Here is a 16,474-nt window from a genome sequence, read left to right as displayed (position 1 = left end):
GTAATTGAGACGGGGATAAAATAAAAATGAATAAAATGGAAATGAAGAGGAATGCTCGGTAAAAGCCTTTTTGGCATTTGTTTAAGCACCCCCAAATTACACCTAAGCACCCCCAAAACTGATAGCATTTTAAAAATTCTCTTTTCCTTTATAATATGATGCAAAACGCTAGATTGAAAAAAAAAATCTAAAACAAAAGAAAAATGTGAACAACACAGCTTTCAATAATGCTCCACTGCCTTGAAATGGTTCAGTCCATTCAATTTCTAGCACCACATTGTTGTATTTTTGCAGTAGTATTTTTGTAGTATTTCTTATCATATAATTTTTGTAGTATATCTGTAGTATTGTAGTTGTATTTTTTGTATTTTTGTAGTATTTCTGTAGTCATGATTTTATAGTACTGTATTGCTGTAGTACTACTGTAGTTCTATTTTTGTAGTATTTTTTTGTATTTTTGAGGTTTTATTTTTGTGGTACTTCCATTGTATAATAATAATAATAATAATAATAATTTCCTTGTATTGTCATTCTGTGTAACAATGTACACAGAACGAAATGTCGATTGCACCTGACCCGTTCTTTGTAGTATATCTGTAGTATTTCTTTGTTTTACTATAGTTGTTTTTGGTGGCACTTTTGTTGTATAATGCAGTCAAATATTTGTATTATTTCTGTAATAGTTTTATTCTATTACTGTACTTTTATTTTGCAGTATTATTTAGTATTTCCATAGTACACTTTTTGGAGTATACAGTATCTAGTATTATTGTAGTTCTACTTTTGTAATATTTCTGTCGTAATATATCTTTAGAAGTATTTTGGAAGTATTTATGTTGTAGTATTTATATGGTATGGTTTTTTTAATTATAGTTTTACTGTATTGGTATTTTTGTAGTATTTTTGCGGAGGTATTTTGAAGTATTTCAGTACTAGTATCTTTGTAGTATTTAAGTATTTTTAACATTACTTTAGTTGTATTTCTGTCGTAATTGTTCTGTTTTAGTATTTTTGTATCATAGTATTACTGCGGTAGTATTTTTGTAGTCTTTCTATAGTATTTTTTCTCATTATAATAAAGATAAAGTATTATATTAGGTCCCAGTTTTGAAGCACTAAATTTGATGTTTAATTCTGTAGCATTTTTGTAGTATTTTTGTTTCAGACACACAAAAGGACAATGGGGATAGAGTTGGCACCCCCAAAAATAATTCTCATTACGAGTACCGTATTTTCCGCACTATAAGGCGCACCTAAAAGCCTTTATTTTTTTCAAAAGCTGACCATGCGCCTTATAATTCAGTGCGCCTTATATATGGATCAATATTAAGTCGCAAAGTCTTGCAACTAAGGCAAGCAGCCGCCGACTAGATTTTCCCCCGAAGGCGAAGTAGTCCGCGGTGTATGCTGGGATTTATATACCGTTTCATTTCCTAACCAATGTGTCAATCATCATTTGAATCAGTCACTATTGGCTAAAGTTATTCGGAGGTAAAGGGGGCGGATCCTTTTTATCATTTACAGGCTCGCATAGGCTAAAGGGGCGAAACAAAGAATGCAATTGGCCGAAAAAGATGAATGTGAATCACAGTTGGGTTGCACTATGGCATAGAGAAAACATTTTTTACTCTTCTGAATTGGCCTGTCCAAATTGTCCTTAGGTGTGACTGAACGAGTGAATTGTCTGTCCCTGTGTGCCCTGCGACTGGCTGGCAACCAGTTCAGGATGGATGGATGGATGTTTACCGGTCCAGATGAAGAAGCCTGATGGGCCACGGTTTTCGGGGCCCACTTTGGGTGTTGAACACCACCAAAGCTCCGAACCTAAAATCGCCGATTTTAGCAGCCAATGTTGCTTGGCGTCCACAAATGCGTGGACGCGAGAAAACGAAGAAACGATCTTAAAAGAAGGGAATGCTTTCGGTTGATGTGCTTCTCGTTAGTGCCCTAATGAGCTAATCCTCCGTGGCGGTCAGACGACTGCGCATGCGCGTGATGAAGCGGCGGCTGAGGGTCAGCCAGGCGACGGCGGGCGGCACTTAACACGGGGAAGGAGCTCGTTAAAGTGTCATTTTTAGCCAATATGCTCGTTAAAGTGTCATTTCTAGCCAATATTCTCGTATGTTGTCAAGCAGGGGCGCTCAGCCGTACTTGTGCCATCACGGGGAATGACTCTCATCCATCACTGTCAATTAAAGGCTCGTACTGTAGTCACGGGTGTTTACGGAAAGAGCATTTGGAAGCGCACCGATGGAGAATTTCATCGTGTAGAAGCGGACATAGATTTTGCAATATGCTTCTAATTTTCACTAGATGTAGGGGTGCATGTCTAATTTATGGATCTGCTAAATGAAAATGATACTTTAACCCTTTATTGACCAAGTATTATACGGGCCACTTGGAATAAACAGACCCGACAGCGCTTGTTTTCAACCAATCAGAACGCAAAGCAGGCCACAGCTCGCCCCCTTTTGCATACCTGTCAACCTCCACGGCTCCATGCCCTTACAAACCGTCGTATTTTCCCTTACAAAATACAAAATAATCTTACACCATATTTTTTTCCAAACGTGTTTATTGATGTAGCTTAACATTTTATATTGTACATGTGCTTCGTTATATCATATATTGTTAATTAACATTTTGTTGTGAGATACTGAGTTGCTCGACATGAATGAGGTTTATCATAAAAAAAAGTTCAAAAATTAAATAGCTTGAACGTTCACTGTAGAAGGAAAAATACATGCAAATATAATTAAGTAGAATAATACATTTTCTTATTCAAATTATTAATTCATTTTCTGCATTAAATTATTGTTGGTAATATACTGATTAAAGGGATAACCACAAACCTGTCTTTTTAATTTTTATCCATTTATATTTCCTTTTTTTCTTAACTTCTTTATACAACATAATAATTCGTAATATAATGCATCAAAGCAAGTGGGCCATTTGTGAGCCGGCTCCCTTTAATGAATTGAGCCAAAAAAGTCGGTTCTCTAAAAAGAGACTGACTTCCTTTCACTACACAACTACCACGGAATGATCCCTGATGGGAAATCCTCAGGCGGCAGACGCATACGCACAGTAGCATCAAACCGCTCGCTTCGTTGGCAATTAAAAAAACGATACTGAGATAGAGGGTACCGCGGCTAACTCGTTTGACTTGATTGATTTGCCGTTTCGTGATAGTCGGTGTATACCGGATGGTACCCATAATTGACAAATTTGCGTTTTTCCGTACAGATTTTCTTGTACGTCGTACACGTCTTGAAATGCATAATGAACATACTTTGTAGGGCAAAAACGTACAGGTTGACAGGTATGCTTTTTTATCATACACAATACATCGTACACTAGCGGCTTCACCAACTCATCGTGCATAGGATCGACGGGAACCGAAACAAAGTTATATGTTCTACAGTGTTTTATTTTTCTTACGCTGCTGTTGGGTCGGTTAGTTGTCGGTGAGAGAAGTTTGTAAGTTACTGCACGCCCTTCACTTGCACTTTCTTTGAGTATATCACTGCGCCCTCGTTAGCATAAACCGTTAGCATATGACCAAAATAAATACAAGCAAAGGTCGCGTTTCGTTATTCAGGTAAAACTTGCAAATTATGGGATGGATCGGATGTGCAGTTCGTGATCCGGTGTATGGGGTTTGTGAGGCTTGTGATGTAGTTTCCACATGTTCCTCGCCAGGGACTCGGAACGGGTGGAGATGGCACCAGTCGTTTTGAGAATTTGATGTGCTGGTTCACTCATTTGTATATCCTGTACATAACATTATCTCTCACAAATCTGACTATTTGTATGTGTTGTTGGTTTGGGGCTTCTGACTTCCTCATAGCTCGCCTACAATTTTAACGTCTTTGGACACCTATAACCCTGCATAGAATAATTAAGACCCTTTTCTACTGACTTTTGAGATAAGTTTGCATAATAAGGAAGAAATGATATGGCTAGCAATCAGGAATAGTGACTGAAGAGTTGATCGCTGTTGTTTCACTTAACTATGGTGGCTGTGGCATGGTGCTCTGTCGGTTTTATTAATTTTGTTTTATTTTTTCCATGAAAGAGTCAGAATTCAGACCGTTGCCAGACATGAGTCTCAGGGGGGCATATCAAATGCAGATGGAGGACAGAACTATTATAAGCCCCAACATTTTTATTTTATTCTTGTATTTTGGAGTTGATTTGTTGTTGCTCTGAAAAGTGAATATTTTCAACATACATTTTTGTTGTGTGATGCAGGCCTTCCAGTTTAAAGTTGCTTAGTATAAAAAAGTTGAAATAAGTTAAAAGTTCTCGGCAGAGTGAAAAAAATAAAGGTATATTTGTGTAGAGGGGCGGCGCAGCGGGTGAGTGGTTAGCGCATCCGCGGCACAGTTCTGAGGTCATGAGATCGAACCTTCCTGTGTGGAGTTTGCATGTTCTCCCCGTGCTTGTGTGGGTCTCCTCCGGGCACTCTGGTTTCCTCGCACAACTGAAAGACTCTTGCAAAAACACTACCTCACACGAATGTATAATGGTACTCACGTCTATGTTCTTGCACATGTTGACTGCACTATGTTTGTTTACTGCTCAAAACAGACACCGCACAAAAAAAAATGAAAAACTTGCAAAACACTACCTCACACGAATGTAAAATGGTACTCTTGTCTATGTTCTGGCACATGTTGACTCCACTATGTCTACTGCTCACCTTGCACTATGATGACTATGTTTGCACCAATGCATATGTTGACCATTTTTTTTTTTGCACTATGATCACTTTTGCACCAAATGCAAAATTGCTCAACCCTTACGATACCAACTGTATTACGATACCAACTGTATGTAACATCCTACATGCCGACATTTCTTGTGTAAATAGCATGTAAATTATAACTATAGCCTTATCCCCCTTGTTTTATAACCTTATCTTCCTTTGTTCCCTTATCTTCTTGGCTCATACCTCACTGTGAATGTGTAAAACTGGAGTGTCATGCCCAATTTCGTTGTCACAGTATGTTAACCCATTTTGTAACAATGACAATAAAGGTATATTCTATTCTATATTCTATATTCTACATTCCAAAAATATGCATGTAAGGTAAATTGGCGGGTGCAAAACTGTCCCTCGGTGTGAATAAGCGAGTGAGTTGTCTGTCTCTGTGTGCACTGCGACTGGCTGGCAACCAGTTCAAGGTGTCCCCTGCCCACTGCCCGAAGATAGGTGGGATGGGCTCCAGCCCCCCCGCGACCCTAATGTGGATAAGCGGTGCAGATAATGGATGGATATTGGATATTTTTGTAGAATAACAGATTTTTCAAAAACGTATTAGTTTATTTTGTGCAGAATAATACATTATTATTAGTAATATACTGAACAAAATGAACCCCCAAACCTGTCTTTTTTCCGGCTTTTTGATTTATTTTTTCTCTTCTTTTGTTCTTCTTTTGTTCGCTTTTCGTTCTTTTTAGTAAATTTCTTCTCCTTGCTTTCTTCTTCTCTGTCCTTTTTTACCTTCTTCTATATTTTTTCGTTTTTTGTCTTTTATTAGACTGCTCTCACCACTACATCAAGTTTTATTTGGGTGGGCAGGGCGTGTCTGTGGGTGCACCCCCTTTCTACATTACATTATTAACTATTTTTCACCATAACCAGGTACTTTATGAGCTTGTGTGGTAGATGGTGGAGCAATTCCTGGAGAGAGAGAGAGAGAGACCCGCATGACCCATCAATACCCCAATCCATTGCTCCTTTTACAATCAAAACTAATAAAGTAATATTCAAAGGATTCATATGTTTTTATTATTGGTTACAGGTAACAAAAAATGCTTTACAAAATGCATTCCTTATAATGCCCCATATGTGTCATTTCTTGCCTGTGATTATACCGTGCCACACAAGGATTCCTGTGAGATGCGATTGTGGGATGTTGCTGCTACCTTGTAGGTGTTTTGGATAACTACTTTGAATCAATTAGAATTTATTTTTCATATCACCGCAAAGCCCGGCTTCTTCTTCTCTATTATGCTTATTAATTAAAATTTCCTGTAAATTCAAAATGAACCATCACTCGTGAGCTAATTTGAGAACCTGTTTGCGGGCTACACAGGCGTTCTTGGGGGGGACTACCTGCACAACACCATGTAGCGACATCTAGTCAAATAATAGACATTGTACCTTTAAAAACAAAGAAAGAAAACATGAATTATAATGTGGTTTTCAAAGTGGCGCTTCAGTCGTTGAGTTTTTATGTGTCTGTCAGACAAAAAATGCAAACTTCTGCATTGAAATATCGACTGATTTAAAAAAGCCTCATAATAGAAAAAAGAAAAGGTGTACACCAACCTGTGGAAGCAGTGAACTCTTTATATTTCTTGGCTTGTGAAATCTTGAGAGCTTGCAAACTAAGACGGCCGAGACATTCCATAACCATTTTGTCGTCAAACACCTCGAAGATTCGTTTCTCAATTTCTGGGTAATTTCCAAGACGTTTTCTGTTTTTCTCCAGGCATTGTGTATTGAAAAAATACTTTTACAAATAAAAATACAAAAATTTAGCACTCTTATACTGTAAATTCTGTGCTCACGTTTGCCTTATTGATTTCAATGTTTCTGTATAAGTCACCCCTCCCACTCCCCCACGATCTGCCTACCATCCACTAGTGGTGACACACAACCAAATACGTGCATGTAAGCCAGGGGTCTCAAACTCAATTGAGTTGGGGGCCGCCGAAGCTAGAATCCGGGTGAGGTTGGGTCAAATGGGGTTTTCCACAAAAACAGCGCTGATAAAAACAGTGCACTGTTCTTAAAAGGGACAGTGTTTTATGTTTGTCCACTGGATGTCGCTGTCATGTGTAGTGCGACCAAAAATAAGTCCAAGTAAGACCACAAACTACGGAGACTGGAAGTGGGCAAAAAGCACCCTTTTTCTCCACATTTATACCCAACTTTTTCAAAGAAAGACAAAAAAATGGAAACGATCTTATTTTAAATATGAATCAAAAATAGGGAAGAAGAAATCAGAAAAGAGGCAAAAAGGGAAACTTGGAATAAAAAGAAAAGTAGGGGAAAGAAAGTGAAAAAGGAAAAAAGGAGAGAAAGGAAGAAACAAGGAAAGAACGAAACGAAGGGAATTAAAGAGAAAAAAGACATAACAAAAAAAATATATTTTTTTTCTCTTTTTTAGTTTTCTCATTTTTTTTCATTTTTCTTTTCCTTTTTTCCTGAGTTTCAGTTTTTGTCTCTTTTAAAAATGTCTCCTTTTTTCTTTATTTCTCTTATTTGCAAAAGTAATAAAGTCACGGTTACCATGGCGCCCAATTGGTCTCAGCCGTGTGGCGCCAGGTTCTGTCATGGTTGCCACGGCGCCCAATTGGCCCCGCCCATGGATACTGGCTGAAACGCGTTGACAGATTGCTCCCTGGGAGTACTTAAACGCTGTCCTTTGAGCCGTTAGTTGTCAGAGAGTCTGTGAAACTCCTCTTAAACTCTGTGTGAAATGCCTAGTTCTGTGAATTTGCCTGTGTTTGATCCTGTTTTATTTTCGGTCTGATCTGTTTGATTTCAACCACTCTTTTGTTCGGATTTCAATCCACTTCCGCGACCATCGATCCCCGGATTGAGTGTGCGCGCATTTCTCCTCTCCCCAATAAACTGTGAGTACGTTACGCTATTGGGTTCTCATTCCTGTTTCCTGCACTCGTTTTTGGTGGCACGACAGAATACAGCAACATCTTGTGGGAAAAGAATACACACTGTCCCTTCAACTTTTAAATTAAGGTGGGAGGCCTCAAACTATCACCCTGGGAGCTGCAATTGGCCCCACAGGCCACAAATTTGAGATCCCTGATGTAAGCAGCCAGCCAGCCTCATTTCATAGTTGTAAATACGACTTGATTAGAGTATTTACGGTAGAGAGAATATCAGAATATTATTAGGGAGAAATTATATGGCCTCCAACTCTGTGCTTGAGACGACACCACCGTAACTGTATTTCGTTTTTCATTATCTGTTTTTCATAAGTAGCGGAGTAAGGTTGTAATAAGGACAGTTGAGTAACAAAATTGCATTATTAACGCTGAAGGATTTGATATTTTATATGATTAAATACATGTTACATTTATTGAGTGCAATGAAGATTTTCACTGAGTGAGCTACAGGTCACGCCGTTCTGAATGCAAATGTTTTGTTTAGTTCTGTTGATAACAGGACTCTGACGCAGAAGGCCAGACACACAAGGACAGACATCCCGATGATCTTCTCTGAGATGGTCTGGCCACGTGGGGGCTTTTCTCTAGCCCGCCCATAGGAGGAGCTGACACGCCAGCTTAGGAGAAAGGCGTGGGCAGAGGAAGAACTTCAGAAGATCGGAGAAGACCGAGGGAGAATGAGAGAAAAGGCTCGACGAAGACTCGAGCGACAATAATTCGGCTAATTCGATGGAATTCACTTAGTTTATTATTTAAGAAATTAAATCTGCCCCCGTGTGGAAATGCCGGTCTCTTGTCCGTCTTTTCACAAAAAGAAACAAGCATGCATTGTTAGGTGAACGAAGGTTATGTTTGGTTAATGGAGTCAGATAACTAATTCGAACAATTCGGTAAACAGTACATTGTAATATATATTTCCTAACCACGCGTTACAGTTACCGAAAAAGTAATTGGGTTCCAGCAAGGCGTTACTCCCAACATTGACAATTGTTGTCTTCTCTACTTGAATATGACATGATATTCTCTCCCGAGAGGGAAACGGCCCGTGTACAGCTGTGGAATATAGATATCTGTGTCACTTTCAAGCATGTGTGATGCGATCTGAGTCAAGTTGGTGGCTGGCAAAGGTCACCCGACGCTTTCCTCTCGGCCCAACCAGAACGTTGAAGCTCCGCCAGGCAGTAATTATTGATGAAGAGACTTGAGCAAATGGACAGGAAATGCAGAGCTATCGATCGGGCTCCGAATGGCACAAGCTGGCGCCAGCTTGCGGGTCCGCCGTCGCTTTCAAGGAGAAGGTGTTAACCGTCGCCACAGACCGGTCTTACCTAAAGATTGGACCCTGAGGGCAGCCCAAAAGGTTTGAAGACTGAGCAGTTAGGATTATGCGCTGGACCCAAACGCAGGAGGAAGGAAGCATTGCAAGGTGCTAAAAAAATGATAATATTCAATCACAAAAACCTCAACAAAGTAACAAACAATTAAAGAACAATAAAACTGTCTTAGGCAAAAAACAAAGCCCATAAACCAAGATGGAACTGGGAAAAAGGCGATAGTGATATTGATGAAAAGGGTGACGAAGGTACGGTCACCGAAGGCGGGTCCTGCGACCGGTGAGTTCCTGTTAAGGCTTTTCAAAATAAAATTCTCCTACTGGTCGATTATAACTACAGTATGATTACTATTATCTATCTATCTACGTACCTATCTACCTACCCTGTTCATATCCCTCGAGAGGGGTCACTGACAGCAAGACAAACACAAAAACAAAGAAAAGAAAGTAGCAAAAAACACAAAAATTTGACCATGGCCAACCCAAATGCCCAAACACCCAAACAAGTTAAGCGAGAACATGAAAGCAGCCATGTCGCTCGGGTCAGGGTAACACAACACACTCTTCGGTTCAACAGCAGGGCCCGACAGCTTTCACTGGTTTACCCCTGCCGCATCATACAGGTGCCCTACCCATCCCTTAGGGCACCTGTATGATACGGCAGGGGTAATTATAATTGATAGTAGGCAACTTTTCATTTTAGACACGCAGTTAAATAATTCCTGGCATGAACATTACTCAGATGCAGATAATTACTCTTTTGATTAGATACTGGGTGGAGTTAAAGAGCCTCATGGCATGAGGAAGAAATGATCACCTCAGTCTGTCCGTGGAACAAGACTTTATTATACAGGTGGAAAGTGGTCACTTCCTGTGAATGGGGTGTGGGTCTTTCGAGGTGTGTGCAGAGTCAGAGGTTGGAAAATCGTCAGGAGAAATTGATTTGTGGCAGTGTAGTTCCTCTACAAAAACAACAATAAAACTGTCGGCAACAGAAAACAAACCTCTCAAAGCAGAATGACTCTGGAAAAAGGTGACGGTGATATTTATTGTGGAAATTGATAATGACTGACAACGGTTGCCTTCCGAAATGTCCTTATAAAGGGTCAGGCTACTTAGGCACAGGTGTAGGTGATTGGGCACACCTGTTCCAATTACAAACTGATCAGACGCCCTCTGGTGGATGGAGGCACGCCAGACCCTAACAGTAGTACCGTAATCCCAGAGAAAACGGTATACTTTATTTTCCGGACAACAACCCCCCCTAAAATCCCCAAATTGGCCAGAAATTTGAAAGTGCGCCTTATATACCGCGAACTACAGTGAATAAGATGGGAAATTCATACAGTATTTATACATGTGGGTTACTAGTTTTCGGTATACAACCATATCTATGCAATGACTGACCAATTGTTATAAAAACACTGACCAAGGTCGTAAAACATTGTATGCAACATGGATCGAAACCGAAACAGCTATACAGATGATATATGAAAAGGCATTAAATTATCCAGGAGTACTTCCGTAAATAATAGACGCATTCCATGTGACGTCACGTGTCCTCTTCTGCACAAGCGGGACACTTATCGCAAAGAAATCACAGTAGTTGGCATACTAGTCGCATTTAGTTGGATTTCACCCCAAATTTGGAATTGAGCAATATACCTGATTATCACACTATTTTTACTCACGATGCCAGAAACGAATGTCACCAAATGGAGAAAACCTAATGTCATCCTGAAAAATAGAAACAAGCGCAAAGTCCGATTCATCATTAGGACAGTTGTTTCCCTCGTTTATTTATATATTTCTTGATTCTCTAACGTAAAAACAGTGTGACAATAGGATAAAAGTTTATGCCTTTTCTTATTTTATTTCTGCCATTGGTAGTCCAGTGGTTAGGTTTCGGCGCTCTCATCGCCACGACCCGGGTTTGATTCCTGCTGCATGCAATGTTTTGCGATCTCTATCAGGAACCTTATTTGTATGCACTAATACAGTGGTCTCCAAAATGGTGCCAGTGGGCATCAGGGTGTACACTGAGAACAGCTGAGATGCCCGCGGACCTGTTCTGTAAACAGTGCTGGGATTTTTTTTATTGGTCATTAGTCAATTTACTTCATACTTCTTTTTCAATTTTTCATTCTTTCGCGATCTTCCTCTTTTTATTCTCTCATTCTTTCTCTCTCCCCCTTTCTTTTTTTCTCTTTCTTCAATTCTTCCTCTTGTTCTCTCTCTTCCTCTATCTGTCTTACATTCTTTCTCCCTTTTCTTCCCCTTTCTCTTTAATTTTTAAATTGCTTTCTTTCTTTTTGTTCTTTCTCTCAGTGTCTTACTTTATCTCGCTCTTTCTTTCTCTCCTTTCTCTTTCTTTTTCCCTCTCTTTCTCTCCTTCTTTGTCTTGTTCTCCCTTTTCGCTCTTTCTCTCTTTTTTCTACTTCCAATAATTAGCCTGGTAATAACATAAGTAACAAATTAGTATATCAGGAAAAGTTATATTAGAAAAGCATCAAAATGGGTGCCCTTTGCGCTTATAAGTAGCAAAAAGCAGCTCTCAGCTTAAAAATGGGTGGACCTCTGCACGAATATGTGTATTAAAATGCGCGACGGTTATACACGAATAAATACGGTAGTTCTTACCGTAGTTTTAATTCCATGCGCCTTAGGTAGATGAACCCTTAATGAAAAAATATGACAAAACACTATTTTTTGGAGTGCGCCTTAATGTGCGGAAAATACAATATATTCTTTTAACTTTATTTTTTTAGTTCATCAGCATTGCCGGACTCTTCTGCATCCACCTCCTCTCCTGTTTGGGCTTCTTTGACCATCATGGCTTCCAGTCCAGCGGATGTACCAAGGAAAGCCCGGGGCACTCCATGAAATATTTATCCTCGCTGTGAGGCGAATGAGGGAAGGTACATGGTAAGCTAAAATAACTAAACAAGGAAGATAGAATGTATTAAGCACTAAAAAACTAAACTTAGCACAGGAGTAACGTTAAGTTTTGTAAACATTCATAAGTAAAGAATAGTTTTTTGTTTTTTTATTTTTACATAGCGAATCCATTAAGAGTAGTCGCCGCCATGTTTGTTTGGCATCTTGCTGCTCATTTGGCACTGTTTTTTGTTAGTAATGAACAATACAGTGGTCAAATATTACATAGTGTCCCTTGAAGTTTACATTTATATTTCTAACCGACATTTTGCGTACTCAGGAGATAACACTTTAGTTTTAGACATTTACCTTTTAAATGAGCGATGAAATAGGCATTATCCATGACATTGTCAGGTATTTGGCAAAATAAACTTTACTTTGTGTCGCGGCATTCAACCAAAATGTACCGCTTTTCCAGGTTTTTCCAGCATCCTCTTGTGCTCTTTCCCATATCGCCTTAATATGTATGGTAAAGGGACAATGTGCATTAGTTTCCCACTCGCGGTATTGTGTCGTGCCACCAAAAACGAGTGCTAAAAGCACAACAAAATATGAAGATCAAAGTGAGCAAAAAGCACCATATTACTTTTGAAAATAAGAAAAGAAAAAAAGAACGGAAAAAAGAAACTAGGAAAAAAATGAAATGAAACAAAAAATAAAATGGGAACAAAAAGAAAAAGAAAAAAAAAAAAAGAAAAAAGAGAAAATTGCATTTTTTGGTTTGTCTTTTTTCCTCTTTGATTCCCTTTTTCTTTCCTTTTCTCCATTGCCTCCTGTCCCAGTCGCTGCTTGTTTCCGAACTACTCTGAGATGTATGCATCTGAATCTCGAAACGGTACCGGCTGTGTCTCCGCAGACCACTATTCTATGAGTAGAGCCCGACTTTTCTTTCACTTCATTTCAAACACCGAAAAAGAGCCGAAAATAAAAACCGTCGCCAACCGTAAAACCTTTTCCCTTGTTTGCTTTCTTCCCCCCTACTTTTCTTTTTATCCTCCGATTCCTTTTGCCTCTTTTTCTTATTCCGTCTTCCCATTTTTTAAAATTCCTTTAAAAAAAAAAAACTGCTTTGAGAAAGCCTGGGTAAAGATTGGAAGAGAAAGGGTGCTTTTTGCTCACTTTCAGTCTCCACAATTTGTGGTCTTCTTTGAACTAATTTTTGGTTGCACTACACATTAGAGCAACATCTTGTGGACAGATATAAAACACTGTCCCTTTAAGGACAGCGGAATATTTTTATCAACGCTGTTTTTAAAACCCAATTTGGCCCAACCTCACCCGGACACCGCCAACTCAATTGAATCGTGGTTAAATTTCTGCAATGACAAACTTAAATAAACTTTTTTTTTTTTTTTTCTACTTTAGGGCAAAATTTCAGTCTGTGCTGATAACCATGGAAACAAGAACAACATGAATAGGTTCTACACTTATATGGAGTGTGAACAGGTCGAAACAATGCTAAAATATTTATTTTTCTTTCAGGTATGCTTAAGCACAGTGGACATTTTAAAGGGTAAATGCACAGAGGATAAACAAGGATTGATAGTCCTATACACAGTTTATAAAATATAAAATAAATAAGCAATTTCAAAATGTTCACTTGTGCAGTGGTGCAACTTTTCTTAATTGTGTGTGTCATGATTGACTTCATTACCTCTTTTAATAATTATCTAAAAAGACAACAATCAAACTTCCTAAACAGGCATTTTTCATAAAAGGAGTCAAGAGCTGTAGCACCAAGTAGTGTCAATTTGTGCACACAGCTGCTGTTGCAGGCAAAATTCACGGCTGAGTTCAACAGAGCACCAGGTTTGCTTCCAAAGTCACGCGATTCCTTTTGGTTTTCCATTCTGACCAACGAGGCCATACCTTCAAAATCATCCGTGTGAGAGTATTTGTGTGTGTCATCTGAAACTGTTTCTCAACTGGTGGTTCGAGGACCTGTTTTCAGTGGGTCATAGGTCTTTGCTTTGGCAAAATTATGCTAAGATGATGAAAAACCGGGTGGGTCCATTACACTTCTTAACAGTAAATGGTGATAATGGCCTTCCTGATCTCTTCTTCCTGCTCATTTAATTGGCGAGTTTGAGTAGGAACACATCTCATTTTGTTGGGGTTTTGCTGGTTTTATTTTCCTTTTCTGCCTTTGATAATGTGTCCCCCCAAAAATAGTGATAAGAATAGGAAAAGTGGAAAACAGTGACAGCCAACAATCAATTCGATAATGCTTTACGACTGTCTGCCAATGAAGCGCTGCTGTAATGTACAGTAAATTATTTAAAAACATTGTTTTTAGCTCTTTACCAGTACAGTAATCCCTCGGGGGTTGTGTTCCAAAAACGTTCCGCGATAATAAAAACCGGCATATTAGATTTATTCATTATTAAAGACTCCAGAAAAAAAATCAGTTTATTGGCAAGTACTTGTTTAATGAAAATAGAAGTACTGTACTTTATGAACTTTTTTTTTTTTTAAATAAACAATTTCTGTACTGTCAAATTATCATTTTAAATATAGCCACATACATCTTGCCGTTTTGGTGTACAACTTATGATTAAGGACACAATCCACTTTACTTTACACGGTACTTTGTTGCCATCGTTATGGAAAACTACATTTACTTTCTAGTCATCCACCCAAAAAGCCCTATTGGACTCGAAACAAAACAACAAAAAATATTGTCTCGAACTGCAAAAAATGAAATGCCTTGTATACAGCTTATACAATGCTTTGACATTTTTTAATTTTTAAGAAAGAAAACACATACTGTATCCATCAATATTGATTGGAAAACGTTAACAATGTGTCCTGTTTTATCCTACAGAAACCATATATTTTTACATTATCAAACATGAAAACGCGCCAGGGAGCCAATATTTTCAGAGCAAGTTTAGCTTATTGAGAGGTCCAGCTTTTGTTGGCAATAGAAAACATCTACCTCTGCTTTGGTGCTCGTGTTTTCTATTTTAGGAAACTTAAAAAATGAAAACGATTTGCGCATACATAGTGTAGGTTCGTCAAGCTGTTTTACGTACGTGTTCAGACCGCATTGTCGTTGAAATTAGGGGCGTGGCAACTGTTTCTCCAATTCTTACAAGTACTGAAATCACGATACATAAACCAAGATACAGCAAGGGTTTACTTTATTTTCATCATTATTTTCTGCATAAATAAGTATCGATTTTTACACACATGCTTTATCAATATTTTGAATTTCTTTCAGTGTGTGGCTATTTTAAAGCAGTTTTAGGGGGTAGCTTATATACGGGTATATATGGTACTTGAAGTCGTTTTGGTGGTCATTTTGCTTTTTCAAAAAGAAAAAGGTCAATATATTAGACCATATCTGCCTCAAACTTCACAATCCTTTCTTTCCTTATATTTGAGAAGTGGATTTGTTTTTTCTTGATTTGGGCCGCTGTTTCTTATTTCGGTGGGGGGTTGGGGGTAGATGGGTCCTGAAGTTAGACCAGTTGAGAAGCAGTGATGTAATTGAACCCCGGTCAAAATTTGGTGATGGCGGAGGCGATGTTTTCCAAGGCGGATCGAGCTTCGGATGAGGGGAAAGCCTGGATGGCCTCCAGGGCTTTGTTGCCGTGGTAACGGCATAAGTTGACTGCCGTGCTCAAGCCTTTCTCCGACTTAATCGCTGCCAAAAGCTGTCGAGGGGACAAAACAGTCAAATTTAATAGTCTTGTTTGTCAGACAAAATAAAAGAATAACTACTCATATCCAAATGTTTGGGTCTGGGGCCAGATCAGTAAAATAATGTCAACTAAAATTTTAGCTTTGTTTTTCAGAATTATGTTTCATCTACATCAGTAAGCTACCGTACATATTATAATCCCGGATAGCAAGGGAGCGTTTCGAAACACGACACGTTTATTCACAAACAATGGGAAAAACACTGTTTTATGTTTGGCATTGTATGTTTTAACTGGTTTATCTAACAGTTGAGTGAATGAATGCAGTTTTATTGAACCAACTCACCACGCTTTACTAACTGAAGACTGCTCTTTAGCGGACGGAGACAGCATTTAGTTTACATGTGTTTGATAAAGTTATAACTTTGATAGAAATTTTTGACATAGTCAGAAGTTTACGGACGGATTAAATCATCCATTTGACATACCTGTTTTGGAGTGAAGGCTTCCTTTGTCGCTTATTTTTCTATTGCTTTTCTTTTGAATAAGGCAACGTAAATCAAGCAAAAAGTCAATTTCCGCAGCGCTGATTTCTTTTATACAAAAAGCGATCAAACCTGTACGCTGTTGACGTTTTTTTTTGCCGTGGGCTTCTTACCTCATAAATTCCAGCGGTGGGGAGCACTGTGGGCTCTTCTTTTATTTCTTTTTCAATAAGAGAGCCCGGCCTTACCATGGCACATTATCAATTTACAAGAGATTCATTTTCATCAGTCTGGTTGCACGTCGCATATTCAATAAGATTGTGGCACAATAGGCTACATTTGTAAAAGTGATGGAGAGGATGCTGCAA

The 16,474-nt window shown here is 38.8% G+C and overlaps 1 protein-coding gene across 1 annotated transcript in view; it reads right to left on the bottom strand.

Annotated features, from left to right (window-relative positions):
* Window positions 1-13,430: 13,430 nt before the first annotated feature.
* The window catches only part of pdss2 (prenyl (decaprenyl) diphosphate synthase, subunit 2), a 46,663-nt gene continuing 43,619 nt past the window's right edge, over window positions 13,431-16,474 (bottom strand). Inside the window, exon 8 of the mRNA XM_088355015.1 lies at window positions 13,431-15,636. Coding sequence (XP_088211141.1) covers window positions 15,481-15,636 — 156 coding nt within the window. The 3' untranslated portion in view covers window positions 13,431-15,480. The remainder of the gene's footprint in view (window positions 15,637-16,474) is intronic.

The sequence above is a fragment of the Urocampus carinirostris genome, chromosome 15 (genome assembly GCF_059441175.1).
Source record: "Urocampus carinirostris isolate Australia breed hairy pipefish chromosome 15, RoL_Ucar_1.0, whole genome shotgun sequence".
NCBI lineage: Eukaryota > Metazoa > Chordata > Actinopteri > Syngnathiformes > Syngnathidae > Urocampus > Urocampus carinirostris.
The sequence above is the reverse complement of the archived record's forward strand: the minus strand, read 5'-3'. Positions and strand labels throughout refer to the sequence as shown.